This window comes from Salmo salar, chromosome ssa12, assembly GCF_905237065.1.
Source record: "Salmo salar chromosome ssa12, Ssal_v3.1, whole genome shotgun sequence".
NCBI classification, from domain to species: domain Eukaryota; kingdom Metazoa; phylum Chordata; class Actinopteri; order Salmoniformes; family Salmonidae; genus Salmo; species Salmo salar.
The window spans coordinates 31468965-31491915 of record NC_059453.1 but is presented as its reverse complement, the minus strand read 5'-3'; the positions used below and the strand labels follow the sequence as shown (position 1 = coordinate 31491915).

At 46.0% G+C, this 22951-nt stretch overlaps 1 protein-coding gene across 1 annotated transcript in view; it reads left to right on the top strand.

Annotated features, from left to right (window-relative positions):
• LOC106564921 (regulatory-associated protein of mTOR) overlaps positions 1 to 22304 on the top strand; it is a 198684-nt gene extending 176380 nt beyond the window's left edge. Inside the window, 10 exon segments of the mRNA XM_014131441.2 lie at positions 5 to 119; positions 664 to 788; positions 2393 to 2397; positions 2399 to 2495; positions 14929 to 15035; positions 16367 to 16494; positions 18618 to 18704; positions 18931 to 19047; positions 19327 to 19456; positions 19742 to 22304. Of these exon segments, the coding sequence (XP_013986916.1) occupies positions 5 to 119; positions 664 to 788; positions 2393 to 2397; positions 2399 to 2495; positions 14929 to 15035; positions 16367 to 16494; positions 18618 to 18704; positions 18931 to 19047; positions 19327 to 19456; positions 19742 to 19810 (980 nt within the window). The 3' untranslated portion in view covers positions 19811 to 22304.
• Positions 22305 to 22951: the final 647 nt, after the last annotated feature.

The window sequence follows — 22951 nt, the reverse complement described above, 5'->3', positions numbered from 1 at the left end:
CTAGGCGTGACGCGTCTGGATGACCAGATCTTCATCAACCGTAACCCTGGCGTTCCCTCCGTGGTCAAGTTCCACCCCTTCAACCCCTGCATCGCCGTGGCAGACAAAGACAGCATCTGGTGAGAGACTTATGCGCAACCCCTCAGCTATATTTGAAACACATTATTGACTGTCTCATATGATTCTGTCCCTGTACATAATGCTCTACTTTGGCCAGAGACAAACAGTGCCTTCAGAAACTCTTCACACAAGAAGCACTACAGTATATGAAAAATAGGAAGCCATTTGAGATGTGGCCATTGACTGTGTTTGTTTGCTGATCTGAGAGGACTGGATGTGTGGAAACAAGCCATATGGTGTGGGTTATTTGTGTTCATCTCTGTGAAAAGAGTTGAAAGTCATCAGAACCAGGTCATTCAGACACATGCTGTAGTGGCAGCCCTGAGAAAAGTCTGTCCCCTATCAGGGCCATGACAATCCAGTGACACACATAGAGACATAGCTGGCAGTGCTACAGACACTTGGTTTGATGTATTGTGCTGGAAGTGGCTGGAAGTGGCTGGAAGTGGCTGGAAGTGGCTGGCAGTGGCTGGCAGTGGCTGGCAGTGGCTGGCAGTGGCTGTTGGGCTGGAAGTGGCTGAAGTGTATGTGTGTGTTGTGTAGTTTCTGGGACTGGGAGAAGGCGGAGAGGTTGGACTATTTCTACAACGGGAACCCTCGCTACACCCGCATCACAGCTATGGAGTACCTCAACGGACATGACTACTCCCTGCTGCTCACTGCTACAGGTCAGACACACACACACACACACACACACACACACACACACACACACACACACACACACACCTATACACTGTACACACAGGCAGGTAGCCTAGCGGTTAAAGAGTGTTGGGCCAGTAATCGAAAAGTCGCTGGTTCGAATCACCGAGCCGAAAATCTGCCGCCGTGCCCTTGAGCAAGGCACTTAACCCCAATTGCTCCTTTAAGTTGCTGTGGATAAAGTATAATATTAATACACACACACGCGATCATCTCACGAACACGCACATACACCCAGACTCAGTTATCTTGCACAAACATATGCAAGCACACGCACACGTAAAAGAAAATAGAGCAAACTCCCAAACAGTCAATCACTTCAGCATCACCCAGTCGAACTAAATGGAGAGATCTTGAACAATGCAGAAATGAAATAGAACCTAGTTGCCTCAATTCAAGGACACCATCATTTTGCATGTTTCCTCTCTCCTGGACCTTGAAGTCTTAATAAGCGAGCCTCAAACGCCTGACCCACATCCTCAGACAGGAGCACACATTGTTCCCGGGGTGAAAAATGCACTCTTAAATAATTATAAAAGGAATTAAGTCGGCAGCATTATGTTGAATTGCTGGAGAGCGCCATTCTGTTCACTTTATTTCTCTCGTGTGAAACCAATTATCGCAGTGCTGTGTTAAAATGCTTTGCGGCTCCAAAGTCATATACAATAATGTGGTTTTGTCTGTAATTCTAAACATGGTCATTCATTCACCCTGGTTTGCAGCCCTGTCTGAATACTTTCAAAATACATCCGTATTTGAAGTTCTTCCCTACCTTGACATGAAGTGTTGAGCACGATCAGTCATTACTTCTAGGAAGAAAGGAGTGTACATAAGTGGTTCAATACTGAACGTTCTGGGATTCTTTGGCAATCTGTTCAGGAGGACTAGAGAAACAAGACCCTGTTAACACGGCCTTGAACTTAGTTTCAGTTTAGTTTGCGGTGCCTTTGTACAATGAGTGGCAGAAGGCATGGTATTATATTTGTGTGTGTCGGCTTGAAAGCAGTGGGAAGGTACCAGGCTTGAAGGAGAGGCACAAGCGCGTTGTATGGTACATATGAGTTTGTAAAGCTGGAGGCTGTAGAGACGAGGTTAAGTTGCTTGAAAGTTGCTTTGTGTCGACCCGACGTAAGAACTTGTCCTTTATCTCTTTTGTTTAGAGATTTGTTCAGAGATGCATGTTAAGGGATAGGATGCCTCCCAAAAAGCACCCTATTCCCTGTATAGTGCGCCCATAGGGCTCTGGTCAAAAGTAGTGCACTATGTAGGGAATAGGCTGCCGTTTGGGATACAGCCATAGACTGTGCGCCTGTTGTGTTCTTTCGGCACTCTTAGGTCACGGACGCGCTCGAGGCCATAGCGGTTAATGTAAATCCATGTGCACACGCTTCGTCTCTCACAGGCACAGAGGGGGGATGTGTTTCTGCAAGTGTAAATAGGGAAGTTGTTTGCGACCTCTAACCTTGTATGATATCTATGTTTTCTCTTTACTTTTCCTTCCTTCTCTGTCACCCCCCTTCCTTTCTTTCTCCAACCATCTCTCTCTCCCCCCCCTCCCTCCCTCTAGATGACGGGGGCGTTGCGTATCTGGAAGAACTTTGCGGACCAGCGGAACCCCGAGATGGTGACAGCGTGGCAAGGCCTTTCCGACATGCTCCCCACCACCCGAGGTCAGCCCTCATCCAGCGCCCACAGTAAAGACAACGCTATTTACCCCCCTAGACCCCCTCCATTTATCAGCCTAGACCCTCAGTGTACCTCCCTGTCCCACCACCACCACACAATACAACCTTTACCCCATTCCCATCCACCCCTCTACCCCAAACCCTCAATCCACCTAGTTCTAGTGTCCACAATCATTCAAGTCCCCCCTCCTCCCCACCCGCTCAGAATTCAGACCCCCATCTCCCCTCGTCCCCTTTCCACCAACTCTCCAACCCCCACATATTTCCCACTCTACATCTGCCAATTGCTTGTCTATGTTCCTCTCTGTATTTCTCTGACATGTGACCGTTCAGAGAACTATAGGCTATGCTTATGGGATGGCAGGTGCAGGAATTTGGCTACTTCATATTGAATTCATTCATTCATTTGAGATTGTATCAAATCAACGCTTAATGGTCGCATACACAGTTATAGCAGCTGCTGTGAAATGCTTATGGTTACTAGCTCCTAACAATGCAGTAAAATGTAAAGACAGAAATGAAGACACGTCGGCATGAATCTAATTAACAACCCAAAGAGCGCTGTAACAGTAATCCAAATGCAATCTATACGTATGTACACCGGATGAATTTACACCAGATATACGAAGAATGCTATGTACAGCACCAGATATATTAAGAGTGAGCTATGTCAGGAATCCAGTATAGAAATAATTATGCGGTGAGTATAAACAGTGGAACTAAAATGTACGGTAGAAGAAAAGTAAGAAGTGTGTGAGTACATACAGGTCAAGGATGAGCTGTTGTATGGCGTTCAATACATAGCTGACTCACATTCAATTATTACCTGTGCTGGGTGTGAAGGACAGACAAGGGAGCTAGCTAGCAGGACGTTAGCTCTGACAGCTCTGTGTAGAATCATGGAATGAGACACACTCATTCTATTCTAATGAGTGTATGTGTGTTCTGACTGACAGTACAGCGGACCACCAGCTGTGTGTGTGTTCCCTTAACAAAGATGAGCAGTGTCCCTGCTCAGGGTGCCTGCTGAGAGGTGACACAGTTAACTAGCGTCACAGGGAGAGCTGTCATACACAGACATCCCTGAAGATTTCAGAGTAGGGCAGATATCACAGTCAGCAACAAGGTAGTCAGCGATCAGGATTTACCAGGGTAACTAACCACCACTTCACCTTGGAGGTAGAGAGGGCTAGAGGGGTGCTAGAGGGGAGGCTAGGGTGGGGTAGAGGGGGGGGGTAGAGATGGTCTGCACAGCTCAAGCTTGCGTTGATACAGCTAGCGCAGTTCAAATGAACAGATGCCATCGTGAGATCATCGTTGGCACCGATTGTAACTGCTTCAGAAGCGCACGCACACACACACATTTCAAATCTCCCCCATCTCCATAACACGCGCTCTCCCCTCCATCCAGTAACGACTTGTCGGGTGCTATTCCTCCTCATTTTGCCTCATTTCATTCAGATCCTCCACTCTGTCTTGCTACTTTGCTGCTACGTTGACTTTGGTTGGTTTTATGTTCATCTTCCTCTAGCAGAACAAGGCTGCCAGCTCCCCTACACTGTAATAGTTGGTGTTAATTGTGTCACTATGCCATATGCAGCTAGTCCTGTTGTATTGCAGAACATACACATTCACATGTATAAACTGTGTACAAAACATGCTCTTTCAATGACACAGACTGACCAGGTGAATCCAGGTGAAAGCTATGATCCCTTACTGATGTCACTTGTTAAATCCACTTCAATCAGTGTAGATGAAGGGGAGGAGACGGGTTAAAGAAGGATTTTTAAACCTTGAGAGAATTGAGACATGGATTGTGTGTGTGTCATTCGGAGGGTGAATGGACAAGATAAAAGATATAAGTGCCTTTGAACAGGGTATGGTTGTAGTTGCCAAGCGCACTGGTTTGAGTGTGTCAAGAACTGCAATGCTGCTGGGTTTTTCACACTCAACAGTTTCCAGTGTGTATCAAGAATGGTCCACCACCCAAAGGACATCCAGCCAACTTGACAACTGTGGGAAGCATTGGAGTCAACATGGGCCAGCAACCCTGTGGAACGCTTCCAACACCTTGTAGAGTCTATGCCCCGATGAATTTAGGCTGTTCTGAGGGCAAAAGGGAGTGAAACTCAATATTTGGAAGGTGTTCCTAGTTTTTGTACACTCGGTATACATACATACGTACGTACACACACATGCATTCAACGAGGTGCACACACACACTCGTCTTCCCTGTGGTACAGGAGATTTAGACTCCTCTACCCTCTAGGCTTTTAGATGAGATATGAACTACATCCCAAATGGCACCCTATTCCCTATGTAGTGCACTACTTTTGGCCAAGGCCGTAGGGTGCATATATGATTTAAGATGGAGGGTAGCTATCTGGAGCCTGTTTTTAAATGCACAGCCAGTAGTTGAGTAGTGGAATATCTCTCTCTCATAGTTTTTGATCGGGGCGTATCAGCGGTATTCATTTGGAAGATGTCATGCTGGGGATACTGCAGCCTTGTTCTTCCGCTGCTCATTGTGTCTGTGGCTGTGTGCGCTTATGTGTCGATCTGTCTGTGTGGGAGTCAGACTCGCACAAACAAATATACAGAGAGCGTGTGTGTGCGAGACTGCGTGTATGCGTCAGAGTGTGTGTGTGTCCGTGCATGCGGGGGTCCTTGCTAACAGTGTGAGGTGCTGGGGCTGATGTGCTTCTGACTCTCCTTCCCCCATCTCCCTGCCTCCTCTCTTCTGCTCCCCCCTCGCAGGTCTGGCCAGGCGGGTCTCCATCTGTCTTGACAGGAGTAAGGGACAGGGAGGTGAGTGCTGCCGTCGTGTTTTCCTCTCGTCTGACTCAGTGTGCTGCACAAACTCTAGCAGTCTGCTCCTGTGCTACTACTTCCTCCTGTAACCTGACCCGTCCATCCCGCCATTCGACGATGCTTCCTCACCCCCCCCCAGGCCTCCCTTTCGTCAGAATCCCTCTCTCCACAGGCCAAAGCTGGTACCGTGTCTTCCTACCAGTGGTCATGTACAAAACAGGCATGAAGAGAGACAAACTCTGCCCAGACAACTCTCTAGTTTAAACTGTAAGCTTTCACACACAAGTTAAGTGCAGATATATTAAAAACTCAAATTTGTCATTTTAGTTTTTATGAATTGTTTACTTGTTTTACACTGATGAAATGAATAAATGATAATTAAAAAACATTTGTTGACGTGGTTAGAGCAATGCTTCAACTCCGACGTGAACATGCCGTTTCTGGTTCTGTCGGCTCAATATCGTTGCAGGGTTGGAATTACAGGAGTTCCAGTGGGAGTAGTGTACTAATCAGGGAACCCCCATTAGTCTTACAACTGTCAACACGGCACCCCCATATGGGTTATAACATATGATTTTTTAGGGCATCCTCAATCATCTACAGTGTATAATTAGAGGCCTGCTGGTAATGTGGGATGTTGATAGTAGAAATAATGGACCTCCTTCCTCTAGCCCTGAGGCCCTTACTCCAGACTCTACAGTACCATTGATTAGTTCCCGCCACAGCCAAGCAAGGGGCCTTAAAACTGTCTTCATCCAGACTTGGGTTTTTCCTCTGCAGCTGAATTAGCATGTAGTGTGTGTGTGTGTGTGTGTGTGTGTGTGTGTGTGTGTGTGTGTGTGTGTGTGTGTGTGTGTGTGTGTGTGTGTGTGTGTGTGTGTGTGTGTGTGTGAGATATGAGAGAGGGGGTAGAGAGATATGAGAGAGGGGAGAGAGATATGAGAGAGAGAGATATGAGAGAGGGGGTAGAGAGATATGAGAGAGAGATATATGAGAGAGGGGGTAGAGAGATATGAGAGGGAGAGAGATATGAGAGAGGGGGTAGAGAGATATGAGAGAGAGAGATATGAGAGAGGGGGTAGAGAGATATGAGAGGGAGAGAGAGATAGAGATATGAGAGAGGGGGTAGAGAGATATGAGAGGGAGAGAGAGAGAGAGATATGAGAGAGGGGGTAGAGAGATATGAGAGGGAGAGAGAGAGAGATATGAGAGAGGGGGTAGAGAGATATGAGAGGGAGAGAGAGAGAGAGATATGAGAGGGAGAGAGAGAGAGAGATATGAGAGAGGGGGTAGAGAGATATGAGAGGGAGAGAGAGAGAGAGATATGAGAGAGGGGGTAGAGAGATATGAGAGGGAGAGAGAGAGAGAGATATGAGAGAGGAGGTAGAGAGATATGAGAGGGAGAGAGAGAGAGATATGAGAGAGGGGGTAGAGAGATATGAGAGGGAGAGAGAGAGAGAGAGATATGAGAGAGGGGGTAGAGAGATATGAGAGGGAGAGAGAGAGAGAGAGATATGAGAGAGGGGGTAGAGAGATATGAGAGGGAGAGAGAGAGAGAGATATGAGAGGGAGAGAGAGAGAGATATGAGAGGGAGAGAGAGAGAGAGAGATGAGAGAGGGGGTAGAGAGATATGAGAGGGAGAGAGAGAGAGATATGAGAGAGGGGGTAGAGAGATATGAGAGGGAGAGAGAGAGAGATATGAGAGAGGGGGTAGAGAGATATGAGAGGGAGAGAGAGAGAGAGAGATATGAGAGAGGGGGTAGAGAGATATGAGAGGGAGGGAGAGAGAGAGAGATATGAGAGAGGGGGGAGAGAGATATGAGAGGGAGAGAGAGAGAGAGATATGAGAGAGGGGGAGAGAGATATGAGAGGGAGAGAGATATGAGAGAGGGGGTAGAGAGATATGAGAGGGAGAGAGATATGAGAGAGGGGGTAGAGAGTATGAGAGGGAGAGAGAGAGAGATATGAGAGAGGGGGAGAGAAGAGAGAGAGAGATATGAGAGAGGGGGTAGAGAGATGAGAGAGAGATATATGAGAGAGGGGGTAGAGAGATATGAGAGGGAGAGAGATATGAGAGAGGGAGAGAGAGAGAGAGATATGAGAGAGGGGGGAGAGAGATATGAGAGGGAGAGAGAGAGAGAGATATGAGAGAGGGGGGAGAGAGATATGAGAGGGAGAGAGAGAGAGAGATATGAGAGAGGGGGAGAGAGATAGAGAGAGAGAGAGAGAGAGATATGAGAGAGGGGGTAGAGAGATATGAGAGAGGGGGTAGAGAGATATGAGAGGGAGAGAGAGAGAGATATGAGAGGGGGTAGAGAGATATGAGAGAGGGGGGAGAGAGATATGAGAGGGAGAGAGAGAGAGAGATATGAGAGAGGGGGTAGAGAGATATGAGAGGGAGAGAGAGAGATATGAGAGAGGGGGTAGAGAGATATGAGAGGGGAGAGAGAGAGAGATATGAGAGAGGGGGAGAGAGATATGAGAGGGAGAGAGATATGAGAGAGGGGGTAGAGAGATATAGAGAGAGAGAGATATGAGAGAGGGGGTAGAGAGATGTGAGAGAGAGAGAGGGGGTAGAGAGATATGAGAGAGAGAGATATGAGAGAGGGGGTAGAGAGATATGAGAGGGAGAGAGAGAGAGATATGAGAGAGGGGGAGAGAGATGAGAGGGAGAGAGAGAGAGAGATATGAGAGAGGGGGTAGAGAGATATGAGAGAGGGGGTAGAGAGATATGAGAGGGAGAGAGAGAGAGATATGAGAGAGGGGGTAGAGAGATATGAGAGGGAGAGAGAGAGAGATATGAGAGAGGGGGAGAGAGATATGAGAGGGAGAGAGAGAGAGAGAGATATGAGAGAGGGGGTAGAGAGATATGAGAGGGAGAGAGAGAGAGATATGAGAGAGGGGGTAGAGAGATATGAGAGGGAGAGAGATATGAGAGGGAGAGAGAGAGAGATATGAGAGAGGAGAGAGAGATATGAGAGAGAGAGAGAGATATGAGAGAGGGGGAGAGAGATATGAGAGAGGGGGTAGAGAGATGAAGGGAGAGAGAGAGAGAGATATGAGAGAGGGGGTAGAGAGATATAGAGAGAGAGAGATATGAGTGAGGGGGGTAGAGAGATATGAGGGAGAGAGAGAGAGATATGAGAGAGGGGGTAGAGAGATATGAGAGGGAGAGAGAGAGAGAGATATGAGAGGGAGAGAGAGAGAGAGAGAGATATGAGAGAGGGGGTAGAGAGATATGAGAGGGAGAGAGGGAGAGAGATATGAGAGAGGGGGGAGAGAGATGAGAAAGGGAGAGCCTGTTTGGGTGCTGTTTATTTTCTATCTGTTGTGGAGCAGCGCCGTCTCCCTCTCAGCCCTCATTACACGCTATGGAGTTATCATTAGTGTTTGTTTAGCTTTCCGGAGAGGGAGACCCACATCAACTTCCCGTCCACACAGACAGATGTCGTTTATAACATCTTGCGCTCTCCCCCCTCTCATTCTCTGTCTCCCTCTCGTCTATCGCTCCCCTCGACTCTCTCTCGTTCTCCTGCAGCAGCTTGTGGAAGTTTTATTTTTCTCTGACTAGACTGGGGAAGTTTGAGTGAAAGTAGGGCAGTCCTGGGGCTGTCCTACTCCACATACACTGGATGGCTGGAGGCTTGTTAAAAAGGCCTCTGGGAGCTAGTGGCTGGGAGATGTACTAAAAGAGGATACGTACACAGAGAGAGAGGAACAGAGGGGGGTGGACAGATAGACAGAGAGGGGGACTAGGAGAGGAACATACAGAGAGGGACAAACTAAAACAGAGACTGAATATGAGAGAAGGCTCAGATGTCTCAGCGACTCTGGACCCAACCAAAATAACTGTGCCAAAGTTTTTAGTCATCACTGCTCTAATACTCAGACTCCCTTAGCCTGTAATACAGGTTAAATACAGGCACCGCTCCACTCTACAGGTTTATATTTCTCGTCAGCTCACAGGTCAACTAGCCTAGCGCCAGAAGCCTCATAAACTACCTGTGTCCGTGTCCATCAAATCAACCCCATCCATGGTGAAGCCCTCATCGTTAACTACAGGCTTGTGCAGCGTAGTCCTAGTTAATTCCATCACCGGGGTCCTGAAGGACACTTTCAAAGCAAACACGATTAAGGGAATAAAAGCGAGAGAGGAGGGAAGTTTGAAGTCGGGGCGCAGTCTTTAATAAACTGCGGCGTGTGTGAGAGCCAGTCCATCAACAGGTGATAATGGTGTGGAATGAGAATGCAGAGGCAGTGCTAGTCTCCTAGAGAGAAATAATGAGTGATGGGAATATAAAGTGAGACTGAGGGATATGTAAAGAGAGCTATAGAGAGAAGGGTATTAGGGAAGAGAGCCTGGGGCAGAATAAGTAGTGGAATGCGGCTATCGTAGCCACTGGAGACCGCTAACGCTAGTTTATGCGAACGCTAGCTATAGGGATAACCTAATTGCGCTAGCAGCTAGCACCTATACGCACCAGCAACACCCACGCACAGGCAGCCCCGAATATCCATTCCATTATACAGTATGCTAATGCTAACTAAATTATAAGCCAGTCGTTACTAAGGAACAATGGGCCTCCAGCACTACCTCCCATCCACTCCCTCAGTCACGCATCTCCATCTATAATGTCGCTATTGATTTATGTGTGGCCTCTAAGATCCCTGGTTATGTTGCTGATTCTCTCATGTTAGGGAAGTTGACTAGTAACAGAGTCTGTGTAAGAACTCAATGCATTGACCCTGATGTGACCTAAAGCAAAGGAAATCTTTCAACGCCTGAGAAATGTTTTTGATTGGAGTTGGTTCGGGATGAACTATATGGAGGGAGTGAAGAAAAAAGAGAGGTGTTAGAGTGAGTGGTGGAAAACCTGAGGTGGTGAAGGAGTGGGAATAGAAAAAAGATGAGATGGGGTGGACCGTTTTGTTATCTTGACATTGGGTTCTGACATTGGGTTCAGTAAGTTTGACTTGTAAGCAGGGGATGGAACCGGTTCAGGGAACAAAAGCGAAAACTGGAAAGAATGACGTTTTTTCAAAGGACGGAAACAGAACCCGGAACGAAAGTGATCTCTAGTGTTCAGGAACATAACCATTATTTTAAAAGCATGGGAACCGGTTAACAAGGTTCTCTTTTTTTGTCTGCCAGCTAGTTTTCTAGGTTAGGTGTGAGGCCGGTTGGACGTACTGCCAAATTCTCTAAAATGGTACTTTCTTCTGGTTCAAACCGGTTCAGAACTTTATTATGCTGGTCAGAACATTGGGATGGAGAAAAAAAAATGGTGCTTCTGTTCAGAACTAAATGATTGGAAATATTTGGGGTTTCCAACCCTTGCTTGTGAGTATTGACTTTAGTACTATCTGCCTGGAATAGTTAAAGTTTGAATAAGCAAGATTAGGCTTTCTCTGCTGCACTCTCTTCCTCTCCCTCTCTCCTCATCAACAAGAGATGGGAATTTCTCACTAACATAGAACTCCAGACTTCAAAGGAATGCCTCATCTCCCTCAGTCTCTGGTCTCTGAATGGGACCAGTCGTTCTGTTTGTGTGTGAGTGTGTGCATGCGTGTGTGTGTGTGTGTGTGGGTGTGTGTGTGTGTGGGTGTGTGTGCACATGCATGTGTGTGAGGGAATCACAGATGTTTGTGTGTGTGAGGGTCCCAGCTCTGTGGGTGGCTGAGTAAACTGTGAAGTGTTCCCCCACGTGTCTGCATGTGCGCCTGAGCTAGCTAACAGCCCACATAGCTGTGACGCCAGAGCTAGCTAACAGCCCGCGCAGCTGTGACACCAGAGCTAGCTAACAGCCCGCGCAGCTGTGACGCCAGAGCTAGCTAACAGCCCGCGCAGCTGTGACGCCAGAGCTAGCCACGCTGGGGCTTTGAAACAGGACTGTGAGGGATTTGGACCAGACAGACAGAACAGGGTCGGGATTGTTGATGATGGGGAAGAGGAAGGAGATCATGATTTGTAGGAGGAGGAAAATCTCTCTAATCTGTCTTTCTCGCTCTCTCTTGCTAATCTCTCATCTCTCTTTCGCTGTCTTTCTCTCTAATCTCTTGCTCTCTAATCTCTTGCTCTCTCTAATCTGTTTTTTCTCTCTCTCATCTGTCTTTCACTCTCTCGCTAATCTCTCTTTCACTCTCTCGCTAATCTCTCTTTCGCTCTCTCGCTAATCTCGCTCTCTTTCTCTCCCTCTCTCTAATCTCTCTTTTGCTCTCTCTTTCGCTCTCTCTCGCTAATCTCTTTCTCTCTCTCTTTCTTATCTCTTTCTCTCTTTCTAATCTCTCTCTGTTTTATTCTCTCTAATCTCTGTCTTGTTCTCTTTCTAATCTCTGTTTTATTCTCTCTTTCTAATCTCTCTCTGTTTTATTCTCTCTCTCGTCTTTATCTCTCTCGCTGTTTTTCTCTCTAAATTCTCTCTCTCCCTGTCTTTGTCTCTAATCTCTCTCTTTCTCTTTCTAATCTCTGTTTTATTCTCTTACTCTCTTTCTCACTTTCTCTCTAATCTCTTGCTCTCTCATCTCTCATCTGTCTTTCTCTCTCTCTTTCGCTCTCTCTTGCTAATCTTTCTCTCTAATCTGTCTTTCTTTCTCTTTCAAATCTCTGTTTTTTTCTCTCTCATCTCTCTGACTGTTTTTCTCTCTAAATTCTCTCTTGCTGTCTTTCTCTCACTAATCTCTTGCTCTCTCTCTAATCTCTCATCTCTCTAATCTCTGTCTTTCTCTCTCTTGCGAATCTCTCTCTTTCGCTCTCTCTCTAATCTCTGTCTTTCTCTCTCTTGCGAATCTCTCTTTCGCTCTCTCTCTCTAATCTGTCTTTCTCTTTCTTATCTCTCTCGCTGTCTTTCTCTCTCTCTAATCTCTCTGTTTTTCTCTCTAAATTCTCTCTCGCTGTCTTTCTCTCTTTAATCTCTCTCATCTCTCTCTCTCGCGGTCTTTCTAATCTCTTGCTCTCTCTAATCTTTCATATCTCATCTGTCTTTCTCGCTAATCTCGCTCTCATCTATCTCTTTCGCTGTCTTTCTTTCTAATCTCTTGCTCTCTCTCATCTGTCTTGCTCTCTCTCATCTGTCTTGCGCTCTCTCATCTGTCTTGCTCTCTCTCATCTGTCTTGCTCTCTCTCATCTGTCTTGCTCTCTCTCATCTGTCTTGCTCTCTCTCATCTGTCTTGCTCTCTCTCATCTGTCTTGCTCTCTCTCATCTGTCTTGCGCTCTCTCATCTGTCTTGCGCTCTCTCATCTGTCTTGCGCTCTTTCGCTAATCTCTCTCCCGCTAATCTCTCTCTCTAATCTGTCTTCCTCTCTCTTTCTCTCTAATTTCTGTCTTTCGCTCTCTCGCTAATCTCGTTCTCTTTCTCTCCCTCTCTCTCATCTCTCTCTTTCTCTCTAATCTCTCTGTTTTACTCTCTTTCTCTCTCTCTTTCTAATCTCTCTCTCTGTTTTATTCTCTCGTCTTTCTCTCTCTAATCTCTCTCGCTGTTTTTCTCTCGCTGTCTTTGTCTCTAATCTCTCATCGCTCTCTCTTTCTTTCTAATCTCTGTTTTATTCTGTCTTTCTCTCTTTCTCACTTTCTCTCTAATCTCTTGCTGTCTAATCTGTCTTTCTCTCTCTTTTTCTCTCTCTCTCTCTTGCTAATCTCTCTCTGTCTTTATCTCTCTTTCTCTTTGTAATCTCTCTCTCTCTTATTCTCTCATCTCTCTCTCTCGCTGTTTTTCTGTCTTTCTCTCTCTCTCTAATCACTCTCCCTCGCTGTCTCTCTCTTTCTCTCTAATCTCTCTAATCTCTTGCTCTCTCTAATCTCTTGCTCTCTAATATGTCTTTCTCTCTCTCGCTAATCTCCCTCTCACTAATCTTTCTCTTTCTAATCTCTCTTTCATGTCTTTCTCTCTTTCGCTCTCGCTAATCTCTCTTTCTCTCATCTCTCTCTGTCTTACTCTCTTTCGCTCTCTCTTTCGCTAATCTCTCTCTAATCTGTCTTTCTCTCACTCTTTCTAATCCGTCTTAATCTCTCTTTCTAATCTCTCTCTCTGTCTTTCTCTCTCATCTCTCTCGCTGTCTTTCTCTCGCTGTCTTTCTCCCTCTCATCTGTCTTTCTGTCTTTCTCTCTCTACTCTTTCTCTCGCTGTCTTTCTCTCTCTAATCTCTCTCTCTCACTATCTCTCTCTCTCTCTCTCTGTCTTACTCTCTTTCGCTCTCTCTCTAATCTGTCTTTCTCTCTCTTTCTAATCTCTCTTACTCTCTCTTTCTAATCTTTCTCTCTCTCACGATCTTTCTCTAATCTCTCTCTCTCTCTCTCTTTCTCTCATCTCTCTCTGTCTTACTCTCTTTCGCTCGCTCTCTCTAATCTGTCTTAATCTCTCTTTCTAATCTCTCTCTCTGTCTTACTCTCTCTTTCTAATCTCTCTCTGTCTTACTCTCTCTCATCTTTCTCGCAGTCTTTCTCTCGCTGTCTTTCTCCCTCTCATCTCTGTCTTTCTCTGTCTTAATCTCTTTCTCTCTCTAATCTCTTTCGTTGTCTTTCTCTCTCTCTCACTATCTTTCTCCAATCTCTCTCTCTCGCTATCTTTATCTCATCTCTCTTTCTCTTGCTGTCTTTCTCTCTCTAATCTCTCTCTCCTCTCTCTCTCGGTGTCTTTCTCTAATCTCTCTCTCCCTCATCTCTCTGTCTTTCTCTCTCTCTAATCTGTCTTTCTCTTTCTCTCTCTAATCTCTGTCTTTCGCTCTCTTTCAATTCAATTTGCTTTATTGGCATGATGTGACAATGTACATATTGCCGAAGCTTACTTTGGATATTTACAATATGAAAATAACATCTTTCTCTCTAATCTCGCTCTCTCTCTAATCTCTCTCTCACTCTTTCTGGGTGTGACACCCTGTCACTGCAGCCTGCCAGTAGTAACATCTGGTGGAGAAGTTGGTCTTTTGTTTGTTTTTTGACCCCCTTTTTTTCCCCTCACAATTTTGATCTCGTCTCATCGCTGCAACTCCCCAACGTGCTCGGGAGGCGAAGGTCGAGTCAAGAGTCCTCCGAAACATGACCCACCAAACCGCGCTCAACACTCGCCTGCTAAACCCGAAAGCCAGCCGCACCAATGTGTCGGAGGAAACACTGTTCACCTGACGTCCAAGGTCAGCCTGCAGGCGTCCAAGGTCAGCCACAAGGAGACGGTAGCGTGCGATGAGCCAAGTAAAGCCCCCCCCCCTGCCCCGCCAAACCCCTAACCTGGACGACGCTGGGCCAATTGTGCGCCTCCCTAGGGGAGTGGATCTTTTAACCTCAGCCTGTTGTGAGTCACAGGGTTGGCAACTGTCTCAGGCTTTTGTCCACTTCCAAATCGACCCCTAGCCCCTATCGGTTGGATAGGTATTAGTGATATCCTGACGGATGATGACCGTGACCCTTCATTAGACCCACAATTGACTCAGATGGTGTGTTTCCTGTTTACATCCGCCAGTCTGAGTGTATCAGAACCCATGCTCAGCTGGTAGATCATGCCTCCGAGTCCCAGGCATTGACAGCTGGTTCTTTGTCAATGGTGTTTCTGCCTGTGTGTGTTCCCTTGTATCTTTCTGTCTGTGTGTGTTACTAACCAGCGTCCTCTCTTAGGTGCAGGCATGGTGGTAGACTGGGAGCAGGAGACGGGGCTGCTGATGACGTCTGGAGACGTGAGGGTCATCAGGATCTGGGACACGGAGAGGGAGATGAAGGTCCAGGTGAAGAGAAACACACTGAACATAACTAACATGTTTATCAATGACGTTGTTTTGAAATGTCACAGGTGCCTCTGCACATCCATGATTTCTCAGGTGACATATCTCAAATCCTTTCTACAAGTTTTGACCAATGGGTGCATTGGGAGCATTATGACAATCTGTGGAACTATGCGTACTTTCCCATTCTTTCTTGCATATCGGTTTACAGTGTCTTCAGAAAGTATTCGCACCCCTTGACTTTTTCCACATTTTGTTGTTACACCCTGAATTTAAAATGTATTTAAATTGAGATTTTGTGTCACAGGCCAATGTCGAAGTGGATGTTTTTAGAATTTTTTACAAATTTGCCTTGAGTCTAGTTATTCAAGTTATTTAGGCTTGCCCTTTGTTTTGGCAAGCCTAAATAAGTTCAGGAGTAAAAATGTGCTCAAAAAGTCACATAATAAGTTGCATGGACTCTGTGCAATAATAGTGTTTTACATGATTTTTGAATGACTGCGTTATCTCTGTACCCCACACATACAATTATCAGTCGAGCAGTGAATTTCAAACACAGATTCAACCACAAAGACCTTGGAAGTTTTCCAATGCCTTGTGAAGAAGGACACCTATTGGTAGATGGGTAAAAAACAAAAGCAGACCTATCCCTTTGATTATGGTGAAATTATTAATTACACTTTGGATGGTGTATCAATAAACCCATTCACTACAAAGATGCAGCCTAACTTCCTAACTCAGTTGCCGGAGAGGAAGGAAACCGCTCAGGGATTTCACCATGAGTCCAATGGTGACTTTAAAACAGTTAGTTGAATAGTTGTGATAGGAGAAAACTGAGAATGGATCAACAACGTTGTAGTTACTCCACAATACCAACCTAAATGAAAGTGAAAAGAAGGAAGCATGTACAGAATAATGGGTGAGAAAAAAAATCTATTTAGTCCATTATGAATTCAGGCTGTAACAAAATGTGGAATAAGTCCAAGGGTATGAATACTTTCTGAAGGCACTGTATGCATCCTGGTATTCAGCAGCTGGCTCAACATTATTGGTTGTATTTCCATTCAACCTGTTAACCCTTTATTTGAGAGACAGTAGTATGGGAAGTATGCGAGCCCTGCCCTGTCTCTGGCTGTATTGACGGCAGAACCCAGACGACATTCTCCATCAGTCAGCTGTAGACGTGATTGATCGAGTTGTTAGCCAGTTACTCAATGTTTAATGAGCGCCGTGACAACCACAACGTTCATTATGTCACGGCAACGACTATGTAATTACGTTTTTTCCCCCCACATTGCTTGAACTAATTGTGTGTGTGTGTGTGTGTCTACCAGGACATCCCAACGGGGGCAGACAGCTGTGTGACTTGCCTATCATGTGACTCACAGCGGTCTCTCATCGCAGCGGGGCTGGGCGACGGCTCGGTCCGCCTCTATGACAGGAGGATGGGCGCCAACGAGTGGTGAGTGGTCTCACTCGCACACACGCAAACACGCTCGTGTGCTCACACAAACGCAGAGACACACTTTTAATGCTGCCTCCACACCTTGACTTTCATATAGGCGTCAACAATGAGGATCATCCTTGCACGCACACGTACCTCATCACATTATTCTGTCAAAAATGTGACTTGAGGTAAACGTGAATGAGCTTCTAATCTTCCTAATTCATTACTAATCATAGGGTTTCTTATTCCCAGTAGCACAAAGAGAAGCTGTGTGTCTTAATGTTTTATGAAACTCTCATTAGCATCTGATATATTTTATCCCCTTAATTAGCATCAGACACAATGTAAAATCGTATGAGCAAAGCAAAATAGGTAAAGCTGTTAATCATTTTTTTCTCAAGTCATCTCATATACACTTAGCGGACAGTTTATTAGGTACACCAATCTAGTACTGGGTCGGACTCTCCTTTGCCTCCAAAACAACCTCAATTATTCGGGGCATTCTCCAAGGCGTCGGAAAATGCTCCACACGCAGATTGAACGTCGGTACGTTCTGATGCTGTATTGGGTTGAGGTCTGGGGACTACGCAGGCCACTCAAGTAAACTGAACTTGCTGTCATGCTCCAGGCAATGTTTTCCACTCCTCGATTGTCTAATTTTGGTGATCACGTGTCCACTGGACCCAGTTCTTCTTGTTTTTAGCTGATAAGAGTGGAACCCGGTGTGATTGTCTGCTGCAATAGCCCATCCGTGATAATGACTGACAAGTTGTGCATTCCGAGATGCTGTTTGGCACACCACTGCTGTACTGCGCCATTATTTGTCTGTTTGTGGCCCGCATGTTAGCTTACACGATTCTTGCCATTCTCATTCGAACTCTCTCATCAACAAGCTGTTTTCGCCAACAGGACTGCCACAGAATGGATGTTTGTTGTTTGACACACCATTCTCAGTAAACCCTAGACACTGTTGTGCATGAAAAACCCAGAAAGGCGGCCGTTTCTGAGGTACAGGAGCGTCTTGCACCGACGATCGCTTAGGTCACTCGTTTTTCCCATTCTAACGTTCAACCGAACAGTAAGTGAATGCCTTGATGCCTGTCTGCCTGCTTTATATAGCAAGTCACAGCCACCTGACTGACTCTCTGTAGGAGCGATCTAGTTTCATGAACGGGGTGGTGTACCTAATAAACTGGTGGTTATTTCATGACTCATATCTCTGATTTCTGCTGTATTCTCACCTGGGAGCTCCCAGCTCTCCTGCCACATCCTGTGTGAACACGGTCGTGCGCATCTTCAAATGCCCCACCCCCACAGCGAAACATTATTTTAGTTCACCCCCAAAGAGAAAACAGGGCAATTAAGCCGTAGTGTCCCATAAATCTTTAACTAATGTTCATTTAAGAGCTTCCCCTCAGGCACTGAGACTAGAACCCTTTCCCTTTGTGCTCTCCTTTAAAACCAGTAGAGGGCGAAGCAAACACACGCATCGCATACACACTCAGGCGAACACACAATCATGCACACTCTTACAGAGTAACTATTTTCGCCGAGGGAACAGGGATAGGTTTTGGTCCTCACTTTGGCTTTCTGATTGCTTCTTACTGCTGGCCCAGAGTCAGATTTGTTTTCTGCTTCTTAAAGCTAGGATTTGGGGTTAGGTCATCTAGAGCCTAGATCTGTGCTTAGGGGCAACTTCCTCCTCAATCTTCAATCACAGTGTCTTGTCACTCAAGGATGCTGTTACCATGGAGATGGGCTGTCCAATAGTGCTTATACCCATGTACTTATGGCGACACCCAGTGGCCATATACACACAATACAGCCTTGCTTACTGTTTGGGGTTTTAGGCTGGGTTTTTGTATAGCACTTTGTGACATCTGCTGATGTAAAAAGGGCTTTATAAATACATTTGATTGATTGATAACTTAGACTCCGTTCAACACAACGGCACTGCTTTAAATTCTCATACACCGGTCACTTTTACACTGTGTGGCGTCTTGCATGTTGATGAACTGTGTGGGAGTCCATCCACTCACGCTGCTTACTTTTCACATCTGCCTCTGTCTCCTGTGAACAACAACATGGTTGTAGGTGGACTGAAGTTGATGATGCTTTTCCTCTGTGTCTCCCCACAGTCGTGTGATGACGTACCGGGAACACTCGTCCTGGGTGGTCAAGGCCCACCTGCAGAAGCAGACGGACGGCAAAATCATTAGTGTCAGGTAGTGCTCGTTGATGGTTGATTGAATGGTTGGTTGATTGATGGATTATTTCTGTGACGGTCGGGTGTCCAGATTTGGTCATACTACTATTCTTGACTCTCTCACACGCTCTAGTTCTCTCGCTGTCTGTGGCTTGGTCCAAGACCAGCAGCCCTACTTCCTGTAGATCTAAATGGATGTGATGACATGTCATGTACTGTTTGGACTCCTTCATCCTCCTCCCCAGTGTCGATGGAGACGTGCGGTTTTTCGAGCTGCGGTCGCCGGACTCTGTGAACGTGCTGCAGACGGTGAAGGGGTTAACGGCGCTGGACATCCATCCACAGGCCAACCTGTTCGCCTGGTGAGTTCACAGGTTTACGGCACGCGGCAGGAAGGGCCTTCATAATTGGTCTAAACCATAGAGTTCGATAGAGGACTCCAGATGGTTACAACCCGTTTTAGCCCTCTATCAAACTCTATGGTCTAAACTCACTTTGAGGAATTAAATGTGGTCAATACTATATCAACGGATGAAAGGTGGGGGACAGTCTGACGATTTCAACGTTTGATACATTTGGTATAGCAGCTATGAAGCTAATTTCTCACTCTTCATTCTCTCGTTCTCTCCATCCTCTCCCAGTGGATCGATGAACCAGTTCATAGCAGTGTACAACTCCAACGGTGACGTGATCAGCAACATCAAGTATTATGACGGTTTCATGGGCCAAAGGATCGGGGCTATCAGCTGTTTGGCCTTCCATCCCTACTGGGTACTATGGCATTCTTACCTTCTTCATAGTAGGCTGATTCCCAACTAGATAACGTAACACGGGAACTACGATTTGGGGGAATTATCCATTAAAGTGAATAAGTTGGAATTGCGTGGGTACAAGGAGTTATCCCTATGTCTCTTAAACTATACTCTGCAAGACCTGCTAAACTGTACATGTCTTCATCACACCTAATTACACTAAATGGTTTGGAAAATGAATGTTTTTACACCGTCTTTGAGTCCATTATATTCTTTCTCTTTCTCTCTCCCTGTGTCCCAACAGCCCCACCTGGCGGTGGGCAGCAACGACTACTACATGTCCATCTACTCAGCGGAGAAGAGGCTCAGATAACCCCTCAGCGTCACCCCCACCCCCCCCGAACTTTAGCTTTGACCCCTGACCTCTCACCCTCGGAGCCAGGATGTAAATGACTTCTAATGTACATATGCAATTGTTACCACCCCTGAATGTTCTATAGTGATGGCTGCTGACAAACTTGTGTTATGATGTTGACTTACATGATTATTCTTGATCGTTTTATTCATATTCTTATTATGAAGCTATTGATTGTAGACTTGGCTGTGCTGAGGAGCGTGTATATTTAATTGCGTGTATACAGAGATGAATAATAGGTCTATTTTAAAGGTTCCAGCCTTGGCTGGGGGAGACAGGCGGTGTCGCTACCTGAATGAACTCGGAATGACCTCTACATTAACTTTCTATGACCTCTATGCATCGGGGTCAAGAGGCTATCGAGAGATGGACAATTCCCTCTCTCACACACGACTCTGGACCTGAAAGGCGTGGCTCATGGACGCCCGCACGACCCTTATCGAAAGCCCCCCCCCCCCCGCTGTAGCTAATAGACTTTCTCTCACTGTTCGCGTACAAGATGGTGGACTACAGGCTTTTCCCCTGAAACGGCCAGGCACTTTGACAGACGGGGCGCATCTGGTGTGAGAGAAGGTGAAGTGTAGAACAGAGCACAGATGAGCCCAAAGTGGGCCCACAGCCTTGGACACAAACCGATGCCCATACAGATGTCCACTACCATGCTATACTGTAGGACTAACCAGACGTTGCATCCATGCTCCCTCACCCAATTGTGCTAAACTCACCAACCTTTGCCATTCATCTCCATTGTCCTATGCCCAAAGGCTGACCCCATGTCCATAGCGCAATGGGTGACTATTGCTCAGCTCTATTCCCAAGATTGATGCTACTTGTCTGCCCTACCTGCAAAGCAATAATGAATTAGCTAGGAGCTCTCTACAGCCTCCAAGCTTCTGCTGCTCCAGCTCCAGACCCCCCCACTCATCGGCTGAGCCATACCCGCCTGAGGAGCCCCAGCACTGGGAGACACGGAGCAGTTTGCTGGGGTCCTGAAGTATCAGTTCCAGAGCTCTGGCTGAGGCCTGCTTGACCCATGCCCAGCCCCAGTCTTTCCTACAGACCTAACCCCAGCCAGAAGCACCCCGAGGCTGGGCGAGAAGAAACACAGCGCCCACTGCATCCCCTCGTCCCCATTGACACCAATGGGGACGAGGGAATGGGGTTCTGCTGCTACTTTGCTGCATCTTCGCACACAGGCTTATGAGGACTTTATAAACTGTGTATGGACTGTCCCCAGAAACACACACACCAGCCCTAGGCAGCCCTTTCCCCTGTGTGCCAACTACCAACCTCTACCCTGCTATCCTTTTTGGAGAAAAGTCTACGGCAATTTTTGTCTATCTTAGTTTTTTTTTCTTTTAACCTTGGTTTTATTTGCCAGCCATGTTTGGTTTCTTTAGCAGAAAGGGAGTTTCAAGAAGATTGGGATAGAGAAGTTGGGTTGAAAAACAGGAGTGACTTCAGACCTTACTTGGTGTAATACGATGCACCGGTAAATACACTGTAACGCTCCAATGATTCTTCTTCAGTTCAGTGTCCTTGTTGTCAAAAGCCACAGCTCCTCCTGTCAACCTCCAACACTAGCTCAACACCACATAATACCACGACGTCTCTGCATGGTAGACTCACGGAGGTTTGACTGCCACAAGGTCTGGTGTTACTCTTGATGTGACGAACTAAGAAGGTCAAAATCAGTTCAGTGAGTCCTGAGGTGCCAGAAGGGTTTACCCCTCAACACTCGCTCCAAGTGCGGTATCGCCATTAATGTGCCTCTAATTAGGGGTCGCTTTTTTGGTTTGCTCTGTATTACCTTCCTGTTTTTCTTTGAAACTATTTTTTTTGCTCAGTTTTTTGTAATTTTATATTTTTAATTTGCTGGTGTTTGTTTGCCTTGGACCTCAGTGGGATGGAGAGATGGGAGAGGACTGTTTCTCCCCCTTTCACAGACGCTCTCACCCACACGGTGTCTCTCCTCATACAGTACTCCCCCATGGATGCTACCCTCACCTTTTTGCCTCTAAAGTCCTCAGCTTGGCTATCACCCTAGAAAGGAATGGACAATAATGCTTTGCCTGTGGACTGAACCGGGCAGGGTAACCGGTAACACATGCCATGCATTCTGTAGAAAGCGGCTGCACTCGCGGTCATAACCAAGCCCCAGTACGCTCAGTAGCTCACCCTCTAGGGTACGGAGGAGGTACTGCAGCCTCCACTGCTTTCACTGACACCTACAGCAAAACCCCACAACGCTGTCTGTCAGCCATGCTCAGATTCACATCTCTAGATATCCTGCTTTGAGTTTTAACATTTTAGATATGGAAACAAAATCAACTTTGAATACTTAGGAGAAATGAAAGCAATCAGGTGTTTCTCTGTGACGGAAGACTGCTTTGCTGACTGGTTTATAGGACAGGAGATGAAGTCAGTAAAATAAACCAAATACTCAACAGTGCTGGTTTTCCTGGTGTTTTTTTGTTGGTGGTGTGTGTTTTCATGTTTGTGTTAATGTTCATGCTCTCATTATGAAGTTCTACATGTATTGTGTAAGACAAATGTATCTGCTATTGCGTCACAATATTCATGTCATTACCATATCGGTTGATCTGGAATGTTTAAAAAAAATATATATATTATACTTTTTTATCAGGCATATTAATTATCCTTCTCACCAGACGCTTCAAAAAAACTCCCTTGAGTGAGTGTCTGTGATGTGAAAATCAGTCCTGGTATGAATTTCATAGCAAAGAGATGATTTAAATATTTTTCATAGACTTAATTAAGCCTGAGATTCGAGGTGCTGCTTGCTACATTTTGTTTTAGTTTTTCATTCTGAATCCTTGTATTTATTCTTTGTTTGGTATTTCATGAATGTTCTGAATAAAATCTGATTTAGGGCTCTATTCAATCCGTATCGCGGAAGTTATAGAGCGATTGAAATTATATGCCAATGTTTCTACTTTAGCTGACGCTGCATTCACCATAAATGCTGCATATCTCGGCTCAATGGGAAATGACCTTCACATGTCTATCGTACAATCTGTAACACTTCAGTGAGACACATAGAATAGAGGCCTTAACTTTGTTAACTGTTTCTCTGTT